Source organism: Canis lupus, chromosome 20 (genome assembly GCF_011100685.1).
Source record: "Canis lupus familiaris isolate Mischka breed German Shepherd chromosome 20, alternate assembly UU_Cfam_GSD_1.0, whole genome shotgun sequence".
Lineage (NCBI taxonomy): Eukaryota > Metazoa > Chordata > Mammalia > Carnivora > Canidae > Canis > Canis lupus.
The window spans coordinates 45,784,430-45,806,246 of NC_049241.1; the positions used below are offsets into that span (position 1 = coordinate 45,784,430).

The following is a 21,817-nucleotide window of genomic DNA, read 5'->3' on the forward strand; positions in this document are numbered from 1 at the left end:
AAAGGGTTAACAGGGCTTCTGAGTGATCCATCACCAGCCAGATCACCAGCCAAACTGGCTGCTGTGGTTGGTTCTGTTTCCATCAAGATGGTGTCAGCATGGAGCTGACTAGTGATGATAGCTCTCATGGATAGGCTGCCCAGACTAGAACCTTCTGTACACTAGACATCAGCAGAAATACCCCCCCTTGCACCTTACAGACCACAGGAGTAGGGACGGGGGCATTTGAAGGATCTAGATCCCCTACAGGGCTTGGTAGCACCCTCTCGCAAGAGGTGGTGGGCTGGTAGATGGTGTCCTCCTATGCTGCAAACAGACATGCCTTAGTCAAAGTGGGAGTTTGAACCACGGCAGAGGTAAGTCAATGGGACATGTTCTCAACCCACTCTTTGAGAGGCAGAAAAGTTCTTCCCGTGATATCCTGTCCTTTCATGAGAGGCTCAACCTGAATGGCAGTGCCATTGAGTTTCCTGCAGGTTCACCACACATCCTCCCACTCACATGTTCCAGCAAAGTCTGCAGAGCGTCCCGCAGAAGAGGCAGGTCTTTACATGTCAGCATTAGATCATCAGTGTAATGGGCCCATTTTACGGATGTGGGGAAGGAGAACAGTGACAAGTCTTGGGCTACCATCCTGTGACATACGGTGGGGCTGGCAGGTAGCTTTGGGAAGCAGTTGAAAGGTCCATTGCCATCCCTCCCACATGAAGGCAAATTGAGCTTGTGTCTAGTGGCCAGGGATATATTGAAAAAGGCGTTTGCCAAGTCCCATCCAACATGAGACGTTCCTAGGACTGTGACCAAGGTATCTACAACGGTGGCAACATTGGGCACAGCTACATGGATTGGGGGACAACATCTTGTTTAATTCTCAATCATCCACCATGAGCCATCTGTTTTTCCTACTGGCCACACTGTGCTGTTAAAAGCTAAGGGCAGGCTGTATGATACCAACCTGATGCAGTTCTTGGATAGTCTCTCCTACTTCTCTATTGCCCCTCAGATACCTATAGCACTTGGCAATACCACTCTTTCATGGGGATGGCTGGCTTACTCGTTCCCGGTGGGCATTTCCCCTCAGCACTGGTTTGATCACCCTGACTCAGAGGCAGAGTTCACTGTTAGAAGTTTGGAGACTTTGACCTTGTAGGATGTCAGTGCCCAACATGTTCTCTGGTACTAGAGAAATAAAAACCTCCTATTCTCAGGGCACCTGGGGGGCTTAGGTGGTTAAGCATTTGACTTTGGCTCAGGTCATGATCTCAGGGTCCTGGGATCAAGGACCCCCATATCGGGATACCCGCTCAAAGAAGAGTCTGTTTCTCTCTCTCCCTCTACCTCACCCCCCCTCCCCCCGTCCTGCTCTCATACTCTAGCTTACACAGCTCACTTGCATGTGATTTCTCTCTCTCTCTTTCTCTTAAATAAATAAAATCTTTAAAAAACAAAAAACCAATCTCGTATTCTCATGGGGAAGAACTCTCAATTTGCAGTGTCAAAGAGACCTTCCTGGCCATAACCGTTTACCTTCCATAATCATTGATGGCACTGAGGGATTCAGAAGACATCCAAGGGGTACCATGTCAGAATACATTCAGCTCCAGCATCCACCAAAGATGTTACCTTTTGTTTATTTCTGGGGGACCAGTAAATAATGAGCTCCACATGGGGCCTCCAGCTGCCCCCGTCAATCCTCACCCAGAGGCAATCTTAGCCCACATCCTATCACCAGGGTGTGGGAGGCACCCACCCTGAATAGGACAGTATCCCTGAAGCCTCTCCTGGCACAAAGGAGCATCGGGGATGGTGGGGGCAGGTGGGGCAGTCCTAACCTTTTGTTCAGGTTTGAAGGCTCTCCGCGGGTCAACCAGCACAGTGTTGGAGACCAGTCTATCTTCAGCAATGAGGTCAAGCCATATTTGCTTCTAAGTGACCTTTATTATACCCTTTACACTCTCTCTCTCTCTTTTTTTTTTAAGATTTTATTTATTCATGAGAGACACAGAGAGAGAGGCAGAGACACAGGCAGAGGGAGAAGCAGGCTCCATGCAGGGAGCCAGACGTGGGACTCGATCCCAGGTCTCCAGGATCACGCCCTGGGCTGAAGGCAGCACTAAACCGCTGAGCCACCCGGGCTGCTCTCTCTCTCTCTCTCTCTCTCTCTCTCTCTCTCTCTCTCTCTCTCATGCCCTTTACCTTCTCAATCAAGATAGTCTTTTGGCTTCCAGATCTCCTTCTCTCTCTCGGGTCTTTCCCACAGCCCGTACCCATTGTCATGATTTGTCAGTTTCCCCAGATGAGCAATGGATTCACCAATGTCATAAATCTCTCATCCCACAACTGGGCTCAGCATGGACATCAGTGTGTCCCATAGCAGGTTCTGGGAGTGGGCTGGAGAATCTTAGTTTTCAGTGACTGCAGTGACTGTGGCCTGATCAGGGCCTTCAAAGAAAGAAGTATAAATGGCCTGTTTCATTCCTGACTCCCTAAGAATTTGCCGTACCTCTTCTATAGATTTCCAGGGCCCCATGCCCAGGGAGGTCCCCCTCATTGGGTGAAGCCTCCCTGCAGGCTAAAATAATCTAATCTCTAAGGGAGTGAGTACCTTGAGCTCTCCCTGAGCACCACACAGGAGGCAGGGTGAGTGGTGGTGCTGCTCATTTTCTCAGCCTCCTGTGCTGTAAGAGAAACTCCATCACCCCCTGGATCCCATAGGTGCACTACCCATGCCTGGATACTTTTCTGGGCCTTTTGCTGGGACTTGGCAGCCATGTCCATAAGTTCAGTGGGAGTATATTCTCTTATCTTGTACATTTCCCAATTGGGGAGCTGCCCCACTGATTGCCCCACCTTCCTAGCTTTGCAGAACAGCATGCAGGGACACCTGGGTTGCTCAGTGGTTGGGCGCCTGCCTTCGGCTCAGGTCGTAATCCTGGGATCCGGGATGGATTCCGTATTGGGCTCTCTGCAGGGAGCCTGCGTCTCCCTCTGCCTATGTCTCTGCCTCTCTCTCTCAGTCTGTGTCTCTCTTGAATAAATAAATAAATCTTAAAAAAAAAAAAAAAAAGCATGCAACGGCGTCCAGCTTACAATCCTGCTCTCTACCTCATCTTCCAGCCCTGAAGCCAGCAGAGTAGAGGACACCACATATCCTCCTCTAATCTCAGCTCTCCTTCCAACTTTAAAATCCAGCTTTAGGGGTAGCCTGGGTGGCTCAGCGGTTTAGCGCTGCCTTCAGCCCAGGGTGAGATCTGGGATGGAGTCCCACGTCAGGCTTTCTGCATGGAGCCTGCTTCTCCCTCTGCCTGTGTCTCTGCCTCTTTCTCTCTCTCTCTCTCTCTCATAAATAAATAAAATATTTTTTAATAAAATAAAATCTGGCTTCAGCCTCTCCTTGGGCATCAATGGCCAGCCGCCCTTCCCTTCTCTGCCCCTGTACGTTGTGTGCATTAGACCACCCAGAGTGTTCGGGATGTCTCCAGACTCACATGGCCATCCACAGGCCTCTGACATAGGAGCCACCCTTCCCCACATCCAGGTTGATGGTCAACTCGGCATTATCTCTGCAGGTGCCTCTTTCCCAAGGCCCGTTTTCTGGCCTCCCAGCGGTCTGACACCATTGTTGGCTCCCAACCTCCAGACGTCCCCGAGTCAGATCTGAAATTGGCTGCATTCATAGAGGGCGAGGAGAGACGATAGAAAAAGGCAGACTGCTCCAGATCAGGTAGGTGGCAGGCTTAATAAGGAGGGGAGCTTACTTATGAGATTTGTCTTGAGTGGGAAGATGGGGAGATCTCTTCACCCACCCACTAGAATCTTAAGAGTTTCTGCAGAGACCTCAGCGGGGTTCACCCACATATACAGCCCAGATAGTCTCAACAACACCTTGCTTTCTCACAAGGTTATGTCTTGAAGTGGCTCCTCGTGTAGGAAAAATAAGCAGAAGGTACCCTCCAAGGACAGGGGATGGGGAGGGGGTGAGGAGCCTCAGAACAACTGGGTCCAGCTCATTGGTCAACCAACCCACACATCTTCTCGATGACCTTCTCCAACAAGAAACATGCTTTGATCGCCAACATTCAGCCCTGAGGCCGGGTGAGAAGCTGGCACTGATTGAACTATGGACCCAGGGAAATGGCCTCAGTGGGTGGAGGTCACCCTGAAGCCAGCCAGTCCTACCCGGTGCTGCTGGAACAGGAACAGGAAGGAGCTAGAAGGAAACAGAATGTCTGATATGAGGAGAGAGGATCATCCACTCCCTGCAGGGGCAGGAACAGACTAAATTCTAGATTGTTCTTTAGGGAAAGTGAGAGTCCGAGGACCCGGTAACTCCACTCCTGGGAATTCAGTCTAAGGAAAGATCACATCGATCCACAACTTATCAAAGGATGACACAAGTGGACGACCTGGCAGGCAGTGGGGAGGAGCTGAACACTGAGCTAAGCGCCTGTCGGGTCCTCGGAGCAGCTGGGGCAGCCGCTGTCACAGCCAACCTACAAGCAAGCAGGCTCGGCAGGTGGAGGAGCCCAGGGCTGAGCGGACTGAGCCCAGCTGACCCCAAATCTGACTCCCGGCATCATTCTCCACCTCAGGGCTGTCCTGGGTGCTGTGGGGTGCTGAGCAGCATCCCTCACCTCCCCCCACCAGATGCCAGTAGTGCCCTTCCCCTCAACCCCAATATGAAGTTCCTGACCATCGAAACTATCTCTAGGGGCACCTGGGTGGTGCGGTAGGTTAAGCGTCTGTCTCTTGGTTTCCACTCAGGTTGTGATCTCAGTCAGGTTCCTGGGACCCAGCCCCATGTCAGGCTCCATGCTTAGTGTGAGTCTACTTGAGATTCTCTCTTCTTCCCCCTCCCCCTCCCATTCATTCATTCTCTCTCTCTTTCTCTCTCTCAAATAAATAGATCAAGAAAGAAAGGCAGAAAGAAAGAAAAGAAAGAAGAAAAAAAGAAGAAAGAAAGAAGAAAAAGAAAGAAAAGAAAGAAAGAAAAAGAAAGAAAGAAGAAAAAGAAAAAGAAAGAAAGAAAGGAAAGAAAGAAAGAAAGAAAGAAAAAAGAAAAAAGAAAGAAAGAAAGAAAGAAAGAAAGAAAGAAAGAAAGAAAGAAAGAAAGAAAGAAAGAAAGAAAAAGAAAACTATCTCCCGATGTCCCCTGGAGACAGAATCACCCCTGAGTGAGAATCCTTGGGCCGGTGTCTTCCTACAAGCCTGGAGATGACCTCTGTCACCCACTCAGGGCCATGCACAACTGAAACATCTCAAGAGCAAGGCATTATACAACAAGGTAAGGCATTTGGTCAACACAATGAAATATATGTGTAATTTAACAAACAAAAAGAGACAAAAGAGCTGAGTGAGGGGAGCAGGATTGTGGATGACCTTTTTGTCCTTTAAGAAGTTTGTTTCGCTGGTGTCCCTACATTATTTTCTCAAGATTAACCACAAAAGAAAAAGCCCTGCGTGTGCACCCTTCCTTCCTGCCCCAGATGTGGGTTTAGATGAGAGATGCCCACACTAACTTCCTCCCACAGAGCATAGCACCAACCGGGTAAAGGAAGTAACTTAGCAGTGGAGGCACCTGACAGAGGCCACCTCAACCAGGCCATCTAGGTCAACATCTCAGTGAAAAGTCAAGCTGATGGCATGTCCCCTGGATGTAGTGTGAAGGGAACTTCACCTCTGCCGTCCTCCCCACAACCTGTCACCCCAGGCCAAGCTTGAAAAAACAGCAGACAAATCACAACTGGGGAGCATCCTACAAAACACCTCACCGGTTCTGCTCAAAACTGTCAAGGTCATCAAAAACAAGAAAGTCTGAAACTGCCTTTTTTTTTTTTAAGATTTTATTTATTCATGAGAGACACAGAGAGAGAGGCAGAGACATAGGCAGAGAGAGAAGCAGGCTCCCTGCAGGGAGCCCAGTGAGGGACTCGATCCCAGAACCCTGGGATCACACCCTGAGCCCAAGGCAGACGCTCAACCGCTGAGCCATCCAGGTGTCCCAGTCTGAGACTGTCTCAGCCCAGAAGGGCCTAAGGAGATGTGACAACTAAATGTAACATGGAGCCCTGGATCATAGAAAAGGCATTTAAAAAAACTCTGTTTTGGCTCAGGTCACTATTTCAGGGTAATGGGATCAAGCGCCGAGTCAGGCTCCACACTCAGTATGGCGTCTGCTTGAGATTCTCTTTCCCTCTCCCTCTGCCCCTCCACAGTGTGCGCTCTCTCTCTCTCTCTCTCTCTCTCTAAAAGAAAGAAGCCAGGACCAGAACCTGGGATCAAGCCCCACCTTGGGCTCCCTACTCTGTGGAGAGCCTGCTTCTCCCTCTCCCTCTGCAGCTGTTCCTGCTTGTGCTCGTGCTCTCTCTCTCACTCTCTCTCTCTCTCTCTGTCAAATAAATACAATCTTTAAAAATAAAAATAAAACAGATGCACCATACCACTGTAAAATATTAGAAGTCTGAGGAACTGGAAGTGGGGGCATATGGAACATTTTTGTATGTCTTCACCATTTTTCTGCAAATTCAAAACTATTTTAAGACAAAATAATACTTAAAAAAAAAAGTAACGAAGCTAAAGTCAGAAAAACAGCAGCCTGTTCCCCTTGGAATTTTAGAGGGAAAACTTCATGTCAGCAGAGCTGGGGCTAGAGCGAGACGAGTAAGGCACTTGCCTCAGTTGCAAAATATAAGGGCCCACTGAAAGGCTTCATTTGTATCATCCCCATTTTACAGCTACAGAAACCGAGGCTGAGAGGAAGTTGCTTGTTCAGGTCCTACAAGAGGAAGGGCTGTTCACACACAGCCTTGGCCTCTGACCTGGAATTTTAGTCTCAAGGTGACCCCAAAGGTTTGAAGACCAGGACAGCCCGAAGCCAGCTTTGCCAACAGTCTTATGTTTGCATCTGGGGGTCCTGGCTAGGGAGGGAGGGCCCTTTTCAAGCTCCCCCTGGGCCTCTTCAGCAAGACCATTGCTCATCCTCTGCTATTTGGCTGCTGAGTGGCTTTCATGGGGACTTCTTGGCAGAGCATGTCTAATGGGGGCCTAGAGATACGTCTCCAGGCCTTCTAGGAGGCCTGGGACCCTGGCTGTGGCCCTGCTCGCCTTCTGGCCCAGCTCATCACACACACCGGAAATGGCTGACCCAACCTGGGTTGGGATCCGGGTCATGGTCTGGCTGTAGCTGAAGAAGCCACAGGAAAAGCACCCAACTACCTTCCAGCTGCCACGGCCAGCAGGTGGGAGCCTCTCAGCAGGCTGATTTCCAGCAAGAAGCTCTGGCTCTCCCAGCCATGCGGAGTGGAGGGCAGTGTAGCTTCCCTCCAGGGTCCAGCCCCCTTCTGAGGCCTCTCCTTGGACACTCCCCGAGAGCACTTTGGGTCCAGCATGTCCCCAGATGGACTGAATTGTCTTTCCTCAAAATGTGCTTCTCCGTCCATGGGCATATTTCTGTGTCACTCACCTTTCCTCCTGCCCTGTCCCACACATCCATTGAGTGCCTCCTGGTTGTCAAGGCACTTTACTAGAAACTCCTCACTGGCCACTCCTGATGAGGCTGCTCCTGTTATCGCCCCCTCCCCCATTTTACAGATGGGAAAACTGAGGTCCAGAGGGTTTTCTTGGTGTCCTGGGATGGCAGAGGCAGATTCTAGAGGTAGGAGCCTATTCCCTGCAGGAGCCAAGATGTAATCTGGGCGACCCTATTTGTTGGCTGGGGCATCCCTGGGGGCCAAATGAGGGAACTACATGCATCCAGGGGGTCCCCATCCAGAGCAGCCTTAGGTCCCTCCTCAGACACCCTCCCTCCACAGATCCCTGTGGTCCCCTCAGTGGGCTGGGCACAGGGATGCAAGAACCCCTGCTGGGTCACCACCACAGAGACCCCCTCTTGAGTCAGAGCCAAGCCCTGCCCCCAGTCTACCACACACTTCTTGGCCTCAGTTTCCTCAGCTTGGAGCTGAACCAACGGCAGCTTCTGTTTCTTCAGGTCCTGGGACACATGAACACAAGGCTGACATGCATGAGATGCTCAGTAACTACAGTTGTCACCCCCAGCTGCATGCGGGTATCCAGGCAGATCCCTCCCTCAGGATCTCACGGCGACCCCCCCCCACCCACCCTCACCAAACAAGAAAAAAATCAAGGTTTCCTTTTTTTTTTTTTTTCAAGATTTCATTTATTTGGGACACCTGAGTAGCTCAGCAGTTGGGCGTCTGCCTTCGGCCCGGGGCATGGTCCTGGAGTATAAAATTATTTAATTTTATAATAAAACTTTTATTTATTTATTCATGAGAGACACACACAGAGAGAGGCAGAGAGACACAGGCAGAGGGAGAAGCAGGCTTCTCGCGGGGAGCCCCATGCTGGACTCAATCCTGGGACCCCGGATCATGACCTGAGCCAAAGGCAGACCATCAATCACTGACTGAGCCACCCAGACGTCCCAAATCTCAAGGTTTCAATTCAGCACAAGCAACCCACATTTTCCTCTGGGAAATCGAAACTGAAAGCCTAAACTGTTTTCTGCCGGCAGATGCCCCCCTCGAGAGGACTCTCTGGGTCCTTATTATTGGTCAGGATGGCTCCTATGCTAATCAGGGGGTAGCCCCAGCCAAAGGTTTCCAGCGTCCTCCCCTAACTCCCGCCCAAACTCACTACATTAGTGAGCAGATCTACATGGCACCTACGCTTTACCACTACTACTGGCCTGTGCCCATAACTGACGAGTCAGAGTCAATGTCATCAAGTCAGAAGCTGAGCTGGCTGGAGTGGCTGGGCATCTTGGGGATCCCAGTGGTGATGGGTCTGTCTGTGGCTCTGATCATCTTTGTTGTCAAGACCAACAGCAAAGCCTGCGGGGATGGCCTCCTAGTAGAGCAGGAGTGTCACAATGTCACCAGCCTCCTGGAGCGCCAACTAACCCAAACCCGGCAAGCGTTACAGGGGACCATGGACCAGGCTACCACCTGCAACAAGACTGTGGTAAGAGATGGCAACTCTCGGAGAGGGCCCCGTGCCTGCGTGGCCCCCCAGGTCTAGATGGAGACAGAGACGGAGATGGAGATGGAGATAGAAGTTGAAACTGCCCCCAGAGTCCCGCATCGGGAGTTGAGTTTCCCCACTAGGGCTTGGGGGATCTCTAAACTTTCTCAGCAGTGCTGGTGTGGGGCAGGCCCTTCAAACTGCCCAGAGTACCCAAATCCCCGCTAGGATGTGGGAAGAATCTCCAACCTGGTACAGGAGAGCTAGAAACTCCTCTCTGCCCCAGTCTTGGGCAGCAGAAATCCCAGCTAGGGCTTGGGATGGGGACCTCATCACACCGTAAAGAAGGGTGGGACTCTCCATATATCTACTCCCATCTGGGAGAGACTTTGAAACTTTCAAGTGGGTCCTGACCTGGGGGACCTTGAAACTCTCACCAACATCCAACTTGGCCTTGGAAATCCCCCTGTGTTCTGGGTTTGGGTAGGGGGTGTTCTAAATCTTGGGCAATAGCCCACAGGGTCTAGGAGTTTCTCCTAGGGTTTGGGCATGGGGAGGCCTCCAAATTCCCATGTAGGGGAGCCTCCCCTCTTTCGAGGATGGAATCCTGAGGTGCCCTGGGAGAGAGGGAGGTTGTGGTCATTCTTGAAGGTGGGAGACTGGGGTGCAGGGAGGGCTGGAGGGAAACCTGAAAGAGGTTTGGCCCCGGGCCCTTCTGACCCCCTTCTGGGGCCCGGAGCAGCAGCTGCCAGAACCCCAGTCTCTGACACACCCCCACCCCACCCCCACCCCCGCATCCAGGTGACCCTGTCAGCTTCCCTGGTGAAGGAGAAGGCCTGGGGTCAGGAGCAGCTCACCCGAGGAGAGAAACTTCAGGGTGAGAAAGAACAAAGCCAGGGTTCCATGGAGGGGGATTGGGAGGGGTGGGTCAGGCAGTGAAGGGGAGGGGAGAGGGAGGATCCCAGGGTTGGGGTCCCCAGGGAGTGGCTGGAATCCAGTGGAGGAGGGGAAAGGAGTGGCCCAGAATTCCAAGGTGGGATGGCACAATGGTGGGGCTGGAGGGCGTGTCACGTCCCAGGGTAGAGCCAGGTGAAGGATGTGGCCACTTGTCACACCTTGTCCAGGCCACTGCCACTGTGCTGACATGGCCCCCTGATCCTGTCCCACCTTAGGAGAGATCGAGACATTGAAGCAGCAGCTGCAGGCCGCTTTGGAGGAGGTGAAGCAGCTAAGGTCTGAGCCCCGGCCCCTGACCATGCCCCTCTCCTGCGCATTTGTCTTACCCCAAGACCATCCCAACCCCCCCCCCAAGACCCAGGCTTCCCTTTGCTTGGGAAATCCCCATTGCTCAGGACACAAAGTTTGAACCCCAGCCTGGTGCCTCTGGTCGCACGAGCCTTGAGTGACTGCTCCCCACTCTCCTTCCCACTGACTTGGTCGGGGAGGAGGGGGAGACTCTGAGGAGTCACCAGCCCAGACCTGGTAGAACCAGGCCCGGCAGCTGCTTCAGTTCTCCCCACATTTTCTCCAGAGAAGGGAAGGAGGCCTCAAGCAAGGAAAGGGAAACCAGCTCCGTCAGCTCCTTGAAGGCACCCCCCGGCTCCGTGGTGGTCCCCGTGTACCTGCTCCTAGGCCTTAGGGCTCTGCTGGCCTGAGGTCCCAGGAGGCCTGCCGGTAAGAAGGCGGGTGGCCTGGGGTAGAAGAAAGCTGGGGACAGAAGGGGGGAGGGAGTCCGGGATGGGCCAGGGTCTGGGGAGGTGGCCTGCCGACAGGGTAGTGGACAGGACACAGAGAAGACGGGCTCCCGGTGCATGGAGCCTGCTTCTCCCTCTGCCTGTCTCTGCCTCTCTTTCTCTCTCTGTGACTATCATAAATAAATAAAAATTTAAAAAAAAATTAAAAAAAAAAAAAAGGACACAGAGAAGGGTCTCTAGGAGGGGGAGGGCACAGAGTAGGGGGCTGGCCGCCTTCTGTCCCCCTCGCCCTCAGCCCTGAGTCCCTGTAATGGTGTCTCTTAGCCCACAGCTGGGGCTGGTTCCTGTTCTGTTTTCCCGTTCAAGGCTTCCCTGACCAGACCAGTTCTGAGGGGGCCACATGGCAGTACGGTTAGGGGGAGGTGGGCGAGGTAGCAGGGGCAGGGGAGGGGGACGACACGGACAAGGAGCAGGCTGGGGGATGGACAAGCAGGGGGGTTGGCCCAGGGTTGCCTCCCCCCACCGACCCCACCTCCCCCCAGAGCTGGGCAGGGCATGGGGTGGGGGGAGTACCTATTTCTCGATGTCATGGTTTCCAGAAGTTCACTGTCTTCTGAAGTCTTAGAACTCCAAAAAGTAAACACCTCTATTGGGGGGGAAATACCTTACCCTGAAGTTTCTGGAGTGTTTATGTCACCCTCATGCATCTGGGGCCTGTCCTGCAGGTGAGGGTCCACACCCAAGCTTCCCTGCTCCAGAACGTTCCCAGGAACCCTTAGGGTTCCGGCAGGCACCATCCCCCTGCCTCCCTGGAGCTCTTCACTGGGATCAGCTTACAGGACTCTACACCCTCATCAGCACTCCCTGTATGCCGGGCATCCTAGTCATCAACTCTCATCTCCCCTCTTTTCCTCACTGGATCTTCCCCTGATGCCTATTCCAATGGGGAAACCAAGGCTATGGCAGGGGGACATCTTGTCGTAGTGCCCAATCCCATCCCACAGAAAATTCGGGGCCAGGATTCAAGCCTGGATCTGCAGACACACACAGCCCAGGCCTTTGTGACAGGGCCCCACTCCAAACTCTTATTCCTCCTGCAGTGTCCAGCGCTGGGAACCCCTCCTCCAGAGAGTCTCTCTGCTTCTTCAAAATTGAGAGCTGCTGTCTCCATAGACTCTTCATCTACTTGCATGGATCCTCCCAGGCTCCCTCAGCCCTTCCTCCTCTGTTATCTCCCTTTCTCCAAGTCCTTCTGGAATCCCAACTATTGTCCAGGCGACTTCCTGCCGGTGGCACCGGAGCCAGGCCCTTTGGGTCTGTCAGCACTGCTGGGTTGTGCTCTGTCTGCGGTGGGGGCCGCCCTGGGTGCTGTAGGATCTTGAGCAACATCCCTGGTCTCTACCCACCAGATGCCTGTACCCCTACCTTGTGACAACAACAGAAAATGCCTTCAGACATTGCCAAGCGCCCCCACTGCGGGGGGGGGGGGGGGGGGTGCAGATTCACTTCCTGTGAGAAACTGCTCTAGAGACGGTTCTCCTCTTCCTCACTTCTGTGTCCCTAGCTTGCTTGAGGTCGCTTTAGGATGACGGAGTCATTTCACCCCCCAGTTAACCGCCCCATCTAACAAACAGGGAAACTGAAATCCAGAAAAATTCCCGGACTTCCTCAGAGCTTCTGAGCTGCTGGGGGGAGTGGAGAAATTGAAACCTCCGATTCCCAGAAGTGAGTCCTTCTCACGTGACCTGCCCCCCCCCCCCAAACTGTTACAGAAGCCAGAAAGGCAAATATTCCAGAGATGGGTCCTGACTGGAAAGGTACAGGAGCTTTATTCAGGGGGCTGGCCACCTGGGGAGAGGGACTCAGAGCCCAAAAGCCACTCAGAAGTTTCTGCCTGGCCCAGAGATTTTTAAAGGGACTTAGGGGCAGTTAATGGGCTAAGGGAGTGCTGCAGCCTGCGATCTAGATTATGTGCAGTCTTGCCTGTGCCAGCTACAGATGTTACTGTGGTGCTCACAGGTTGGGCAAGGGATTCCGGTTCCTTGGTTCTGGGGGGCCGGGGGTGCAGGAGAGCCTGGTGACAGAGTGTAGAAGTGCTCTGCTCTAAGAAAGAATGCAGGACCTATAAATATACAAAGAAAGGTTTGGTTAATCAGTCACTCGAGCTATGGGTGCTTGCTAAGACTTAGTGACTACTGGACAGGCGGGAGGGGCTGAGTTGGCTTCACATCCACCACCATCCTCCGCCCCCCCCACCCCCATGCCTGGGCTGTTTGTTTCCATGGTGCCCAAGAACAGGTTTGTCCAATATGATGGATTCAAGCCAATCAGTCTCTTCTCCCAAACCCTCCTACATGGCTGAGTATAAACCTCTCCTGGGGACGCCTGGGTGGCTCAGCGGTTGAGCGTCTGCCTTTGGCTCACAGCGTGATCCTGGGTCGGGGATGGAGTCCCACATGGGGCTCCCTGTGAGTAGCCTGCTTCCCCCTCTGCCTGTGTCTCTGCCTCTCTCTCTCTCTCTCTCTCTCTCTCTGTGTGTGTGACTATCATAAATAAGTAAAAAAAAAAAAAAAAAAAAGCAATCAAGGGGTGCCCGGCTGGCTCAGTCTGTAAAGCCTGCGACTCTTGATCTCAGGGTTGTGAGTTTGAGCCCCACAAACTTGGGTGTAGAGCCGACTTAAAAAATAAAATAAAATAAAATGTTCTGGGGATGCCTGGGTGGTTCAGGGGTTGACCATCTACCATTGACTCAGGGCGAGATCCCAGAATCCCAGAATCCAGTCCCACATTGGGCTTGCTGCATGGAGCCTGCAAGCACTCCCTCTACCTATGCTCTGCCTCTCTGTCTCTCATGAATAAATAAATAAAATCTTAAATAAAATAAATAAAACAAAATAAAATATTCTGATTAAAAAATAAAATAACAGGGATCCCTGGGTGGCGCAGCGGTTTAGCGCCTGCCTTTGGCCCAGGGCGCGATCCTGGAGACCCGGGATCGAATCCCACGTCGGGCTCCCGGTGCATGGAGCCTGCTTCTCCCTCTGCCTGTGTCTCTGCCTCTCTCTCTCTCTCTCTGTGACTATCATAAATAAAAAAAAAAAAAAAAAAAATTAAAAAAAAAAATAAAATAAAATAACAAAAAGCAATCAAAACCCAGCATATTCAGCAAAAGCTCATTCCTCCCCCATGATTGCCTAAAAAGGATTTAAACAGAGGAACTGCCCCAGGAAGAGAGTTCTCACCAATAGATAACTACATCATACCGTGAATTGGATATGGTAGACAGGAAGAAACCTCACAAGGCCTATTTGATCAAAATCCTGGGTGTCCCATTCTCTCTGAGTGGCCTAGAATACATTACTAGACATCTTCCTGTGAATTGTATTCCTTCCCTATGAAGTCCCAGACCCTTACTTCCTCCTCTCTGTAGTTTAGAATGATGTATAAACCTGATTTTGCCTGCCTTTGGAAGTTTCCGTGTCTGTTTCCATATGAAATTAAATTTGATTTTTTCTTGTTAACCTGTCTCATGTCAATTTGATTCTTAGTCCAGCTAGAAGGATCTAGAAGGGGACAGGAAATTCTTACTCCCCAACACCCCTTTTCCCTCGCTGGCTGTGACCCAGTGGAGGGTTGACAAGTCAGGTCAGAGGGGTCCTGCAGGTCTGTGGGGGCTCCAGCTCCAGAGGGAATCTGGTAGTGACCAGAGGCTGCTGTGTGACCCTGCCCTGTGACTTGGCCTCTCTGGGCTCTGGTTTCTTCATGTGGAAGAGGGGCACAGGGATGGGGAGGACACGGCTCACATTTACTGCATGACGAATGTGCGGCAGCAGGGAAAGAGGCAGATGCAGGCTTTGCATTCTAGGAGCTCCCCCAGTCTGATGGTGCGGGCAGCTGGGACTCAAACTTGTAAAAGATAAAATTGCAGAAGAGCTCAGAGAGTTAGTCAAAAGGGGCTTGAGTTAGTAGGGAAGGGGAAGGGTTCTAGAGGAGGAGAAACACCAGTCAGGGGTAGGGGTGGGGGGAGCTTGTAAGGAACAGTTAGCTGGGCAAAGAGAGAGGACAGGGTGCTCAGACAGAGCAAAGAGCCAATGCGAAGGCCCTGGGATGCCAAAGTGTTTGCCAGAAGAGGAGGTCTGAAGAGGGTCCACAAGGAGCAAATAAAGACATAGGGGACTTGAAGGTGAAAGGGTACTATCCAAAGCCCCCTCCTTGGGCCACCTGGGTTGCTCAGTGGTTGGGCATCTGTCTTTGGCTCAGGTCATGATCCCAGGGTTCTGGGATTGAGTCCCACGTCGGGCTCCCTGCAGGGAGCCTGCTTCTCTCTCTGTCTGTGTCTCTGCCTCTCTCTGTGTGTCTCTCATAAATAAATCAAAATCTTTAAAAAGAAACAAACAGGGATCCCAGGGTGGCTCAGTGGTTTAGCCCCTGCCTTTGGCCCAGGGTGTGATCCTGGAGTCCCGGGATCGAGTCCCACATTGGGCTCCCTGCGTGGAGCCTGCTTCTCCCTCTGCCTGGGTCTCTGCCTCTCTGTGTATCTCTCATGAATAAATAAATAAAATCTTAAAAAAAGAAAAAGAAACAAACAAAGCCACCTATCAAGCCCACAGATAAAACTCACAGGTGTCTGTACTTGACCCTGACTCTTGGTTTTTCCAGGAAATGGTCCCCTCATTCCCAGAAAATAGACCACAGCTACACAACATAGTCTTCTCTAGCCCAACCACAACCACATCCCAGACAAGCCCGGACAGAGCCCCCACCCTACCCCCGCCCCAAGAAGCATGTCACCTCCTGCTCTACCTGGCCAGGTGTCAACTCCTCCTCACAACTCCCCCCCCCCCCCACCGGGTGCAGCTGCCACCTTCTGACACCCTTAAAACCCCTTAAAAGGCCCAGAGTAGCAGAAACTCCCCATCTCTCCTGACGTCTGGCCCCTCTCCTCCCCTGGAGAGTGAATAAATTCTCTGCTGCTTGTTGCTCTACTCTTGGTGCAATTCTTTGCACAGGGCTGGCTGGGAGTCACCCTAGCACAAGGGAAAGAGGAAGAGGAGGGGAAGGGGAGAAGGAAGTGGAGGAGGGGCCAGAGGTGAAAAGAGAAGGAGGGGAAAGGAGGGAAAAGAGGGAGAGGAGGAGGAAGGGAGGAGGGGGAGGAAGGGAGGAGAGAGGAAGAAGAGGAGGAGGGGGAGGAGGAGGAGGAAGGGAGGAGAAAGGAAGAGGAGGGGGGAAGAAGGGAGGACAGGGAGGAAGGGAGGAGAGAGGAAGAAGGGAGGAGGAGGGGCAGGGGAGCTGGGGGAGGAAGGTGAAGCAGAGGAGGAGGGGAAGTTGGGGAGGAGGCTCCTAGACTGGCCTGGATCTGATTCGCGGTGTAAGGTCGCCCCCTGGCGGCCCGATGGGACCGGGCAGGGGGCGGGGGGGGGGTGTCCCCCGTGGGTCTACCCCTGACCCTCACAGCCAGCACCGAGGGCGTGGAGCCAGGCGGTAGCCTCCCTCTTGTAGCCTCAGTGTTTCCATGAATGGAATGGGGATCCTTACCGAGTACCCCCAATGCAGATGGGTGCTGGGCACAGGTGCCCTCATGGTACCCACTGGGCCCCGGGGGGCAAGAGCTACGGCCGCTCCCACTTCACGGCGGGGCGGACTCTGAGGCTCAGAGGACAGCACATGGGGTGCAGAGGCGGGACTGGAACCCGGGACCCCCAACCCCGCCCTGGGCTCCGGGAGCCCAGGCTGGCCCCTGGCGGGGGTCCAGCCCCCTCCCTGCGGACTCGGGAAGCCACGGCCGGGAGGGGCGGAACCGTGGGTGTCCCTGGCGCCCCAAGGTGCCAATTAGCTGCTCGAGGCTGTCTGGGGCCAGAGCTGTGGACGGCGGCATGGCCGAGCCGGGGCCGGAGCCGGGCCGCGCCTGGCGGGTGCTGGCCCTGTGCGGGGCCGCGGTGTTCCTGGCGGCCGCGGCGGCCGGGGCGGCCCTGCTGGCCTGGAACCTGGCCTCGGCGGCCTCCCGGGGGCCTCGCTGCCCCGAGCCAGGGGCCAACGCCACGGCGCCCCCCAGGGACCTGGCGCCCGAGGTCGAGGACCTACAGCGGCGGCTGGCCGAGGCTACCCGGCGTGGGGATGCCCTGGCCCGGCGGCTGGACCAGGCCAACCGCGCCCGCGGGGAGCTGGAGGAGGCACTACGGGCCTGCCAGGGCCGCCAGGTAGGTGGGCAGGGTGGTGGGCCAGGGTATCCGGGAAACAGGGGAGAGGGCGCGCACACACAGCCCCGGGGCCGCCCCCCTGTGCAGTAGTTTCCCTAATTCTTCAAATGAGGGAGGCAGACGAGAAGAGCACCGTCGTCCCTTCCAGATCCTACAATACCGGTTCCCCCTGGGGTCTACCTCTGACCAAGGAAGCCCCCAGTTCTCTGCTATCTGCCTAAGAGCTGGTGGTGGCTAGGGAAGCCCCAGACCCTGAGCCCACCTGGGGAGGCCCTGTGCTAACCCTCCCCCTGGGTGCCCACTCAACCTCCCCCAGCCAGTGGCCCAAAAGCCCTATTTCGAGAGAGGGACATTCATGTCACCTGTAATTAGGAGGCTAAAGTTGGCCTCTTGGGGGAGGTACTGGCCAGGTCCTTCCTTTTCCTCTGGCTACCCCTTCCAACTCTTTCTTAACCCTTCTCAGCCCTGGGCCTTGCAAAAGAACCATCCTCAAGGTCCCGATCTTTCATTTACTGACCGCCCTGTGTCTCTGTGTACCAGGCCCAGCAAGAGTTGAGCAGTGTGTGAATTCTAGAAATCAAAACAGACCTCTGTCCTTTACCTGCCTGCCTCAGGGAAGGGCCTGAGGCCACTGAGGTTAAAAGCAGCTGCTCTAGGTTCAAATTCTGACTCTGCCCCTCAGTGGGAGATGTGTTGAGGAGGCCGGGCAGGCCAGTGGTTTTGAAGAACGTCTCCCAGAGCTGAAGTAGCATCCTCCAGAAACCCAAACATTGTCAACCACCAAACTGGCTTGTGTTGGGCTGAAACCCCCAGTGAATCTAGAAGTGGGTAGAATTGAAGAACCCGAGTGTGACCGCAGACCTAAACCGTTTCCACATCTGGTGGTTTGGGGTAGGGGGTTGGTGAACCTGGACAGACCAGCTGTCACACTTCTGGGTTTTACAACCACAGGACTCCCAAAGGACATCCCAAATAAAGCTCAGGGAACACGGTGACCAGTGTCAGTTCAGTCGCCCCCAGAAAGAGGGGAGACTTCACTTCTTCTCTCCGACCACCTCCCGCCCCCCCCTCCCCCCCGGGCCCCCTACTCTCCTCACTTCCCCTCCACTCCTCAGAGCCGGCTTCAGACGCAACTGATGACCCTGAAGACTGAGATTGACGAGGCCAAGGCACAGGGGACCCAGATGGGGGCTGAGAACGGGGCGCTCACAGGTGTGTTGGGGGCACAAGGGGTGGGGTGGGAGGAGCCTAAAGGCTCCTGGTTACGCAAAAGCACGCACAGGTGCAAACGTAATTTAAACGACACGCAAACGCGAATGAAAAGTTAGGAAAGAAATGCACACAACACTCAAAGGCCACGCAAATGTCACAAAAACAACGCAAATGCAACAAAATATGCAAACGCCACGTGCACGACTCCCAAAAGCAATACAAACCATGAAAAGCCCTGCAGGTGACACGCCAAGGTCACGCAAACAGCACACAAATTTAATTCGCACGAGGCAAGGCTGCAAATCGTAGGCAGACCGTAAACTCAAAGGCCGGGGTTGGCCCGGCGGGAGCGAGGGCTCGGACCTAAACCCACTCCCTGCGCCCGCAGAAGCCCTGGCGCGCTGGGAGGCGGCGGCCACGGAGTCTGCGCGGCGGTTGGACGAGGCACAGCAGCGCGCACGCGCGGCCGAGGCCGAAGCCGAAGCTTGCGCGGCCCGGGAGGCGGTGCTGCGCGAACGCGCGTGAGTGAAGGGCGGGGCCCGGGGCGGGATGGGCGCGGTGCGCGGCCAATAGCTGCGCAAGACTTCGTTCTTTCGACCAATCAGCACATGGAGCGTCCCCGGATGGAGAAGGGGCGTGGCCGTGCGGGAGGGGCTTCGGGGAGTTGAGTGATGGGAGGGCCGGAGGCGGGTCCTAGAGTCGGAGCCTAGGGGTGGTGAAGGACGTGGGCTCTCTGCGGGCGAGCGTCCCCAGGTTGGGCCGCATTCTGGGGGCGGGAGTCCCTGGGGTCGGGCTTCCCTGGAGGGCCCTGGGGAAGGGCGAGGAGCGGAAGGGAAGGAGGCGAGGGGAGAGGGGACGGGGGATCTGAAGGTGGAGCTCCTGGAAAAGGAGCTGGGAGTCCCTGGGGAGGAGCCCCGGAAACGGCTGGGGGTGGAGAAGGATTAGCGGATCCTGGGGAGTGAGGTTCTCTGGAAGGTCTCGGGGAACGCGGGTCCAGGTGCTGATGGGCCCCTCCCCACTTCCTGTCAGTAAAGCCCTGGAAGCCGAGCTGGGCCCCCAGCGCAGAGTGCCGCGCCCCCGATCCCGCTCCGTGTCCCGACCCCGACCCCGACCCAGCCCCCGCTCGCGCTCTCGCCCGGGACCCTCGGGGGGCTGCCGGCGGCCGGCGCGGCGCGCTCGAGGGTGAGTCGGCCCCCCGCAGGCTGGGGGCTCCAGGCAGGAGGGCACACGCTGCGCGGCCCTGCGGGAACCTGTGTGCAGGTGCCCACGCTGGAGGAGATGGCCGGTCGACAGCCGTCAACGCTCAGCTTTACACCCACTGAATGGACGCTACGGAAAGGAAACTCGACCCTCTCTCCCCAACCATCTTCTGCTTATTTTACAGACAGGGAAACTGAGGCCCGTTTGATAACACAAAGAGATAGTGTTTGGGGGCTTAAGTCCCTTCTAACGACAGTGTTGCTTCATCCCACAGACAAGAAGACTGAGGGTCCAGCCCTGGCTCAGGAGTGACCGGGAAGGGTCACTTCTCCTCTCTGGGCCTCAGTTTACCTTGTCTGTAAATTGAATGTTGGAACCACGTTTAGCGAGCCACCCTACCCTTGACAACAAAAACTAACTGAGATGGCACAATGGGAAAACCACAGACCCCTCTTACTATGCGAAGGGTACGAAACTTCAAAATGGAATATTAGAAAAAAAACTAACGTTTTTAAAATACATCACAACAAAGGGGACTTATCCCTGAGATGCAGGGATGGCTCAATATTCGCAAGTCTGCTAATAAAATTCGCCATACTAATGGATCAAATGAGGAAAGTTCTGAAAAGGCCATCAAAATAAGGGGCAAGGTGAGGATGACCACTGTCAAGTATTTAACATTGTTCTGGAAGTACTAGCAAATGCACTTAGCCAAGGGAAAAAAGGAAGAAGTACGAATATCAGAAAAGCAGTGGGGCGTTTATAGTTTGGATCATATGTAAGCACTGTTTATATAGGGAAAAAAAATAGAAATACCAACAATTTCATGTGGCTCAATTATGTCTTTTACCTTATATTTTACATAACTTCAGATTTACAGAAAAGTTGGAAGATTAGTACAAAGAATTCTTAGATATTCTTCCACCACATTCCACAAATGTTACCACCTTTGTTTTCTTCTTTCTTTCTTTCTTTCTTTCTTTCTTTCTTTCTTTCTTTCTCTCTCTCTCTCTCTCTCTCTCTCTCTCTCTCAACTTTTTATGAAAAACTTGCAGAAATGATGTCTCACTACCCATAACACTTCGGTATGCATTTCCTAAAAACAAGGACATTCTCCCACATAATCACAGTACAATTACAAACATCAGGAAGTGGACATTGATAAAACACCATTATCTAATCTACAGACTTTAATCAGACTTTGCCAACTGTTCTCATAATGTCTTTTATAACAAAAGAATATCCTGGCTCACACGTTGTATTTGTGAAGTCTTTCATCTCTTTCAATCTGGAACATTTCTCAATCTGTCTTTGCCTCTCATAAGATTGGCAATTTTTTAAAGACCTGGGTCAGTCACTTTTTGGAGTTCAGTTATTGGAGTCTGTGTTACTTCCGTAAGATTAGTTTCAGGTTGGCATTTTAGGCAGGAAAGCCTCAGAAGCAATTCAACCTAATATTATTATCTGCTGGTGATATGATCTTATATATAGAAAACCCAAAAGAATTAACCAAAACTTTCCTAGATCTATTTCATATACTTATTTATACCCAGGAATAAATTAATTTCCTTATTACATAAAGAACTCTTATAAATTAATTTTTCAAAAAACAGCTCAGTAGAAAAATGGACAAAGAATATAGACAGTCAAAATAATTTTTTAAGATTATATTTATTTATTCATAAGAGACACCGAGAGAAGGCAGAGACATAGGCAGAGGGAGAAGCAGGCTCCATGCAGGGAGCCCCATGTGGGACTCGATCCTGGAACTCTGGGATCATGCCCTGAGCCAAAGACAGATGCTCAATCACTGAGATACCCAGGCGTCCCCATTGCAATAAAAAAATGTTTTTAAAGTACCCAACCTCACTTCTGGAAAAGAAATGCAAAATGAAACAATGTGGTACCACTCTGTACCCATTAGTCTGGCAAAGATAAAAACAAAAACAAATTACAAAATACCTTGGGCTGGCACTGCTGTGGAGAAATAAATAATCCCACATGGTGCTGGTGAGACTGCTTATTGGTACAACCACTTGGAAGGGCAATTTTCTAGAACCTCTCAAAATTAAAAATGCATGAATCTTTTGATCCATCAATTCCCCTTCTAGAAATTTTTTACGACTATATTTACATGTGTACAAAATGATGGACCAGGGACACCTGGCTGCCTTAGTCCAAGGAGTGTGCAACTCTTGATCTCAAGGTTGTGAATTCAAACCCCATGTAGGGCACTGAGGCTACTTAAAAATAAATAAATTTTTATTTATTTATGGGTGGGTGGCTCAGTCCGTTAACCATTCAACTGTTGGTTTCAGCTCAGGTCATGATCTCAGTGTTGTGAGATCTAGCCTCACATGGGGCTCTGCGCTCAGGGCAGAGTCAACTTGTCCCTCTCTCTCTGCTCCCTCTTGTTCTCTCTCTAAAATAAATAAATAAAATCTTGAAAGAAAGAGAGAAAGAAAGAAAGAAAGAAAGAAAGAAAGAAAGAAAGAAAGAAAGAAAGAAAGAGAAGAGGGATGCCTGGGTGAC

The 21,817-nt window shown here is 52.8% G+C and overlaps 1 protein-coding gene, 1 long non-coding RNA gene and 1 other non-coding gene across 3 annotated transcripts; 2 read left to right on the plus strand and 1 right to left on the minus strand.

The window, feature by feature from the left end:
• The first annotated feature begins 8,577 nt into the window (after nucleotides 1–8,577).
• On the plus strand, nucleotides 8,578–12,807 carry BST2 (bone marrow stromal cell antigen 2). The gene is made up of 5 exons (XM_038566909.1): nucleotides 8,578–8,982; nucleotides 9,784–9,859; nucleotides 10,155–10,215; nucleotides 10,514–10,656; nucleotides 11,777–12,807. Exons 1-4 carry the CDS (start codon nucleotides 8,677–8,679, stop codon nucleotides 10,635–10,637), a joined length of 567 nt encoding a protein of 188 aa, XP_038422837.1. The 5' UTR covers nucleotides 8,578–8,676; the 3' UTR covers nucleotides 10,638–10,656; nucleotides 11,777–12,807.
• A 1,000-nt stretch (nucleotides 12,808–13,807) lies between these two features.
• Nucleotides 13,808–18,521, minus strand: LOC119864716. The gene is made up of 3 exons (XR_005375023.1): nucleotides 18,310–18,521; nucleotides 17,475–17,691; nucleotides 13,808–14,582 (listed from the first exon to the last, which is right to left on the minus strand). It is a non-coding gene; the product is annotated as an uncharacterized LOC119864716 (long non-coding RNA).
• LOC102155151 lies at nucleotides 16,740–18,590 on the plus strand. Its single transcript, XR_005375024.1, has 3 exons — nucleotides 16,740–16,873; nucleotides 17,989–18,085; nucleotides 18,474–18,590. It is a non-coding gene; the product is annotated as an uncharacterized LOC102155151 (transcript).
• The last annotated feature ends 3,227 nt before the right edge of the window (nucleotides 18,591–21,817 follow it).

Excerpts from the sequence above, each read along its gene's own strand:
- BST2 (XM_038566909.1), top strand. The coding sequence starts at position 8,677 with ATGGCACCTACGCTTTACCACTACTACTGGCCTGTGCCCATAACTGAC. Across the intron at positions 8,983-9,783 it reads CCACCTGCAACAAGACTGTG|GTGACCCTGTCAGCTTCCCT; the intron begins GTAAGAGATGGC and ends CCCCGCATCCAG. Across the intron at positions 9,860-10,154 it reads CCGAGGAGAGAAACTTCAGG|GAGAGATCGAGACATTGAAG; the intron begins GTGAGAAAGAAC and ends GTCCCACCTTAG.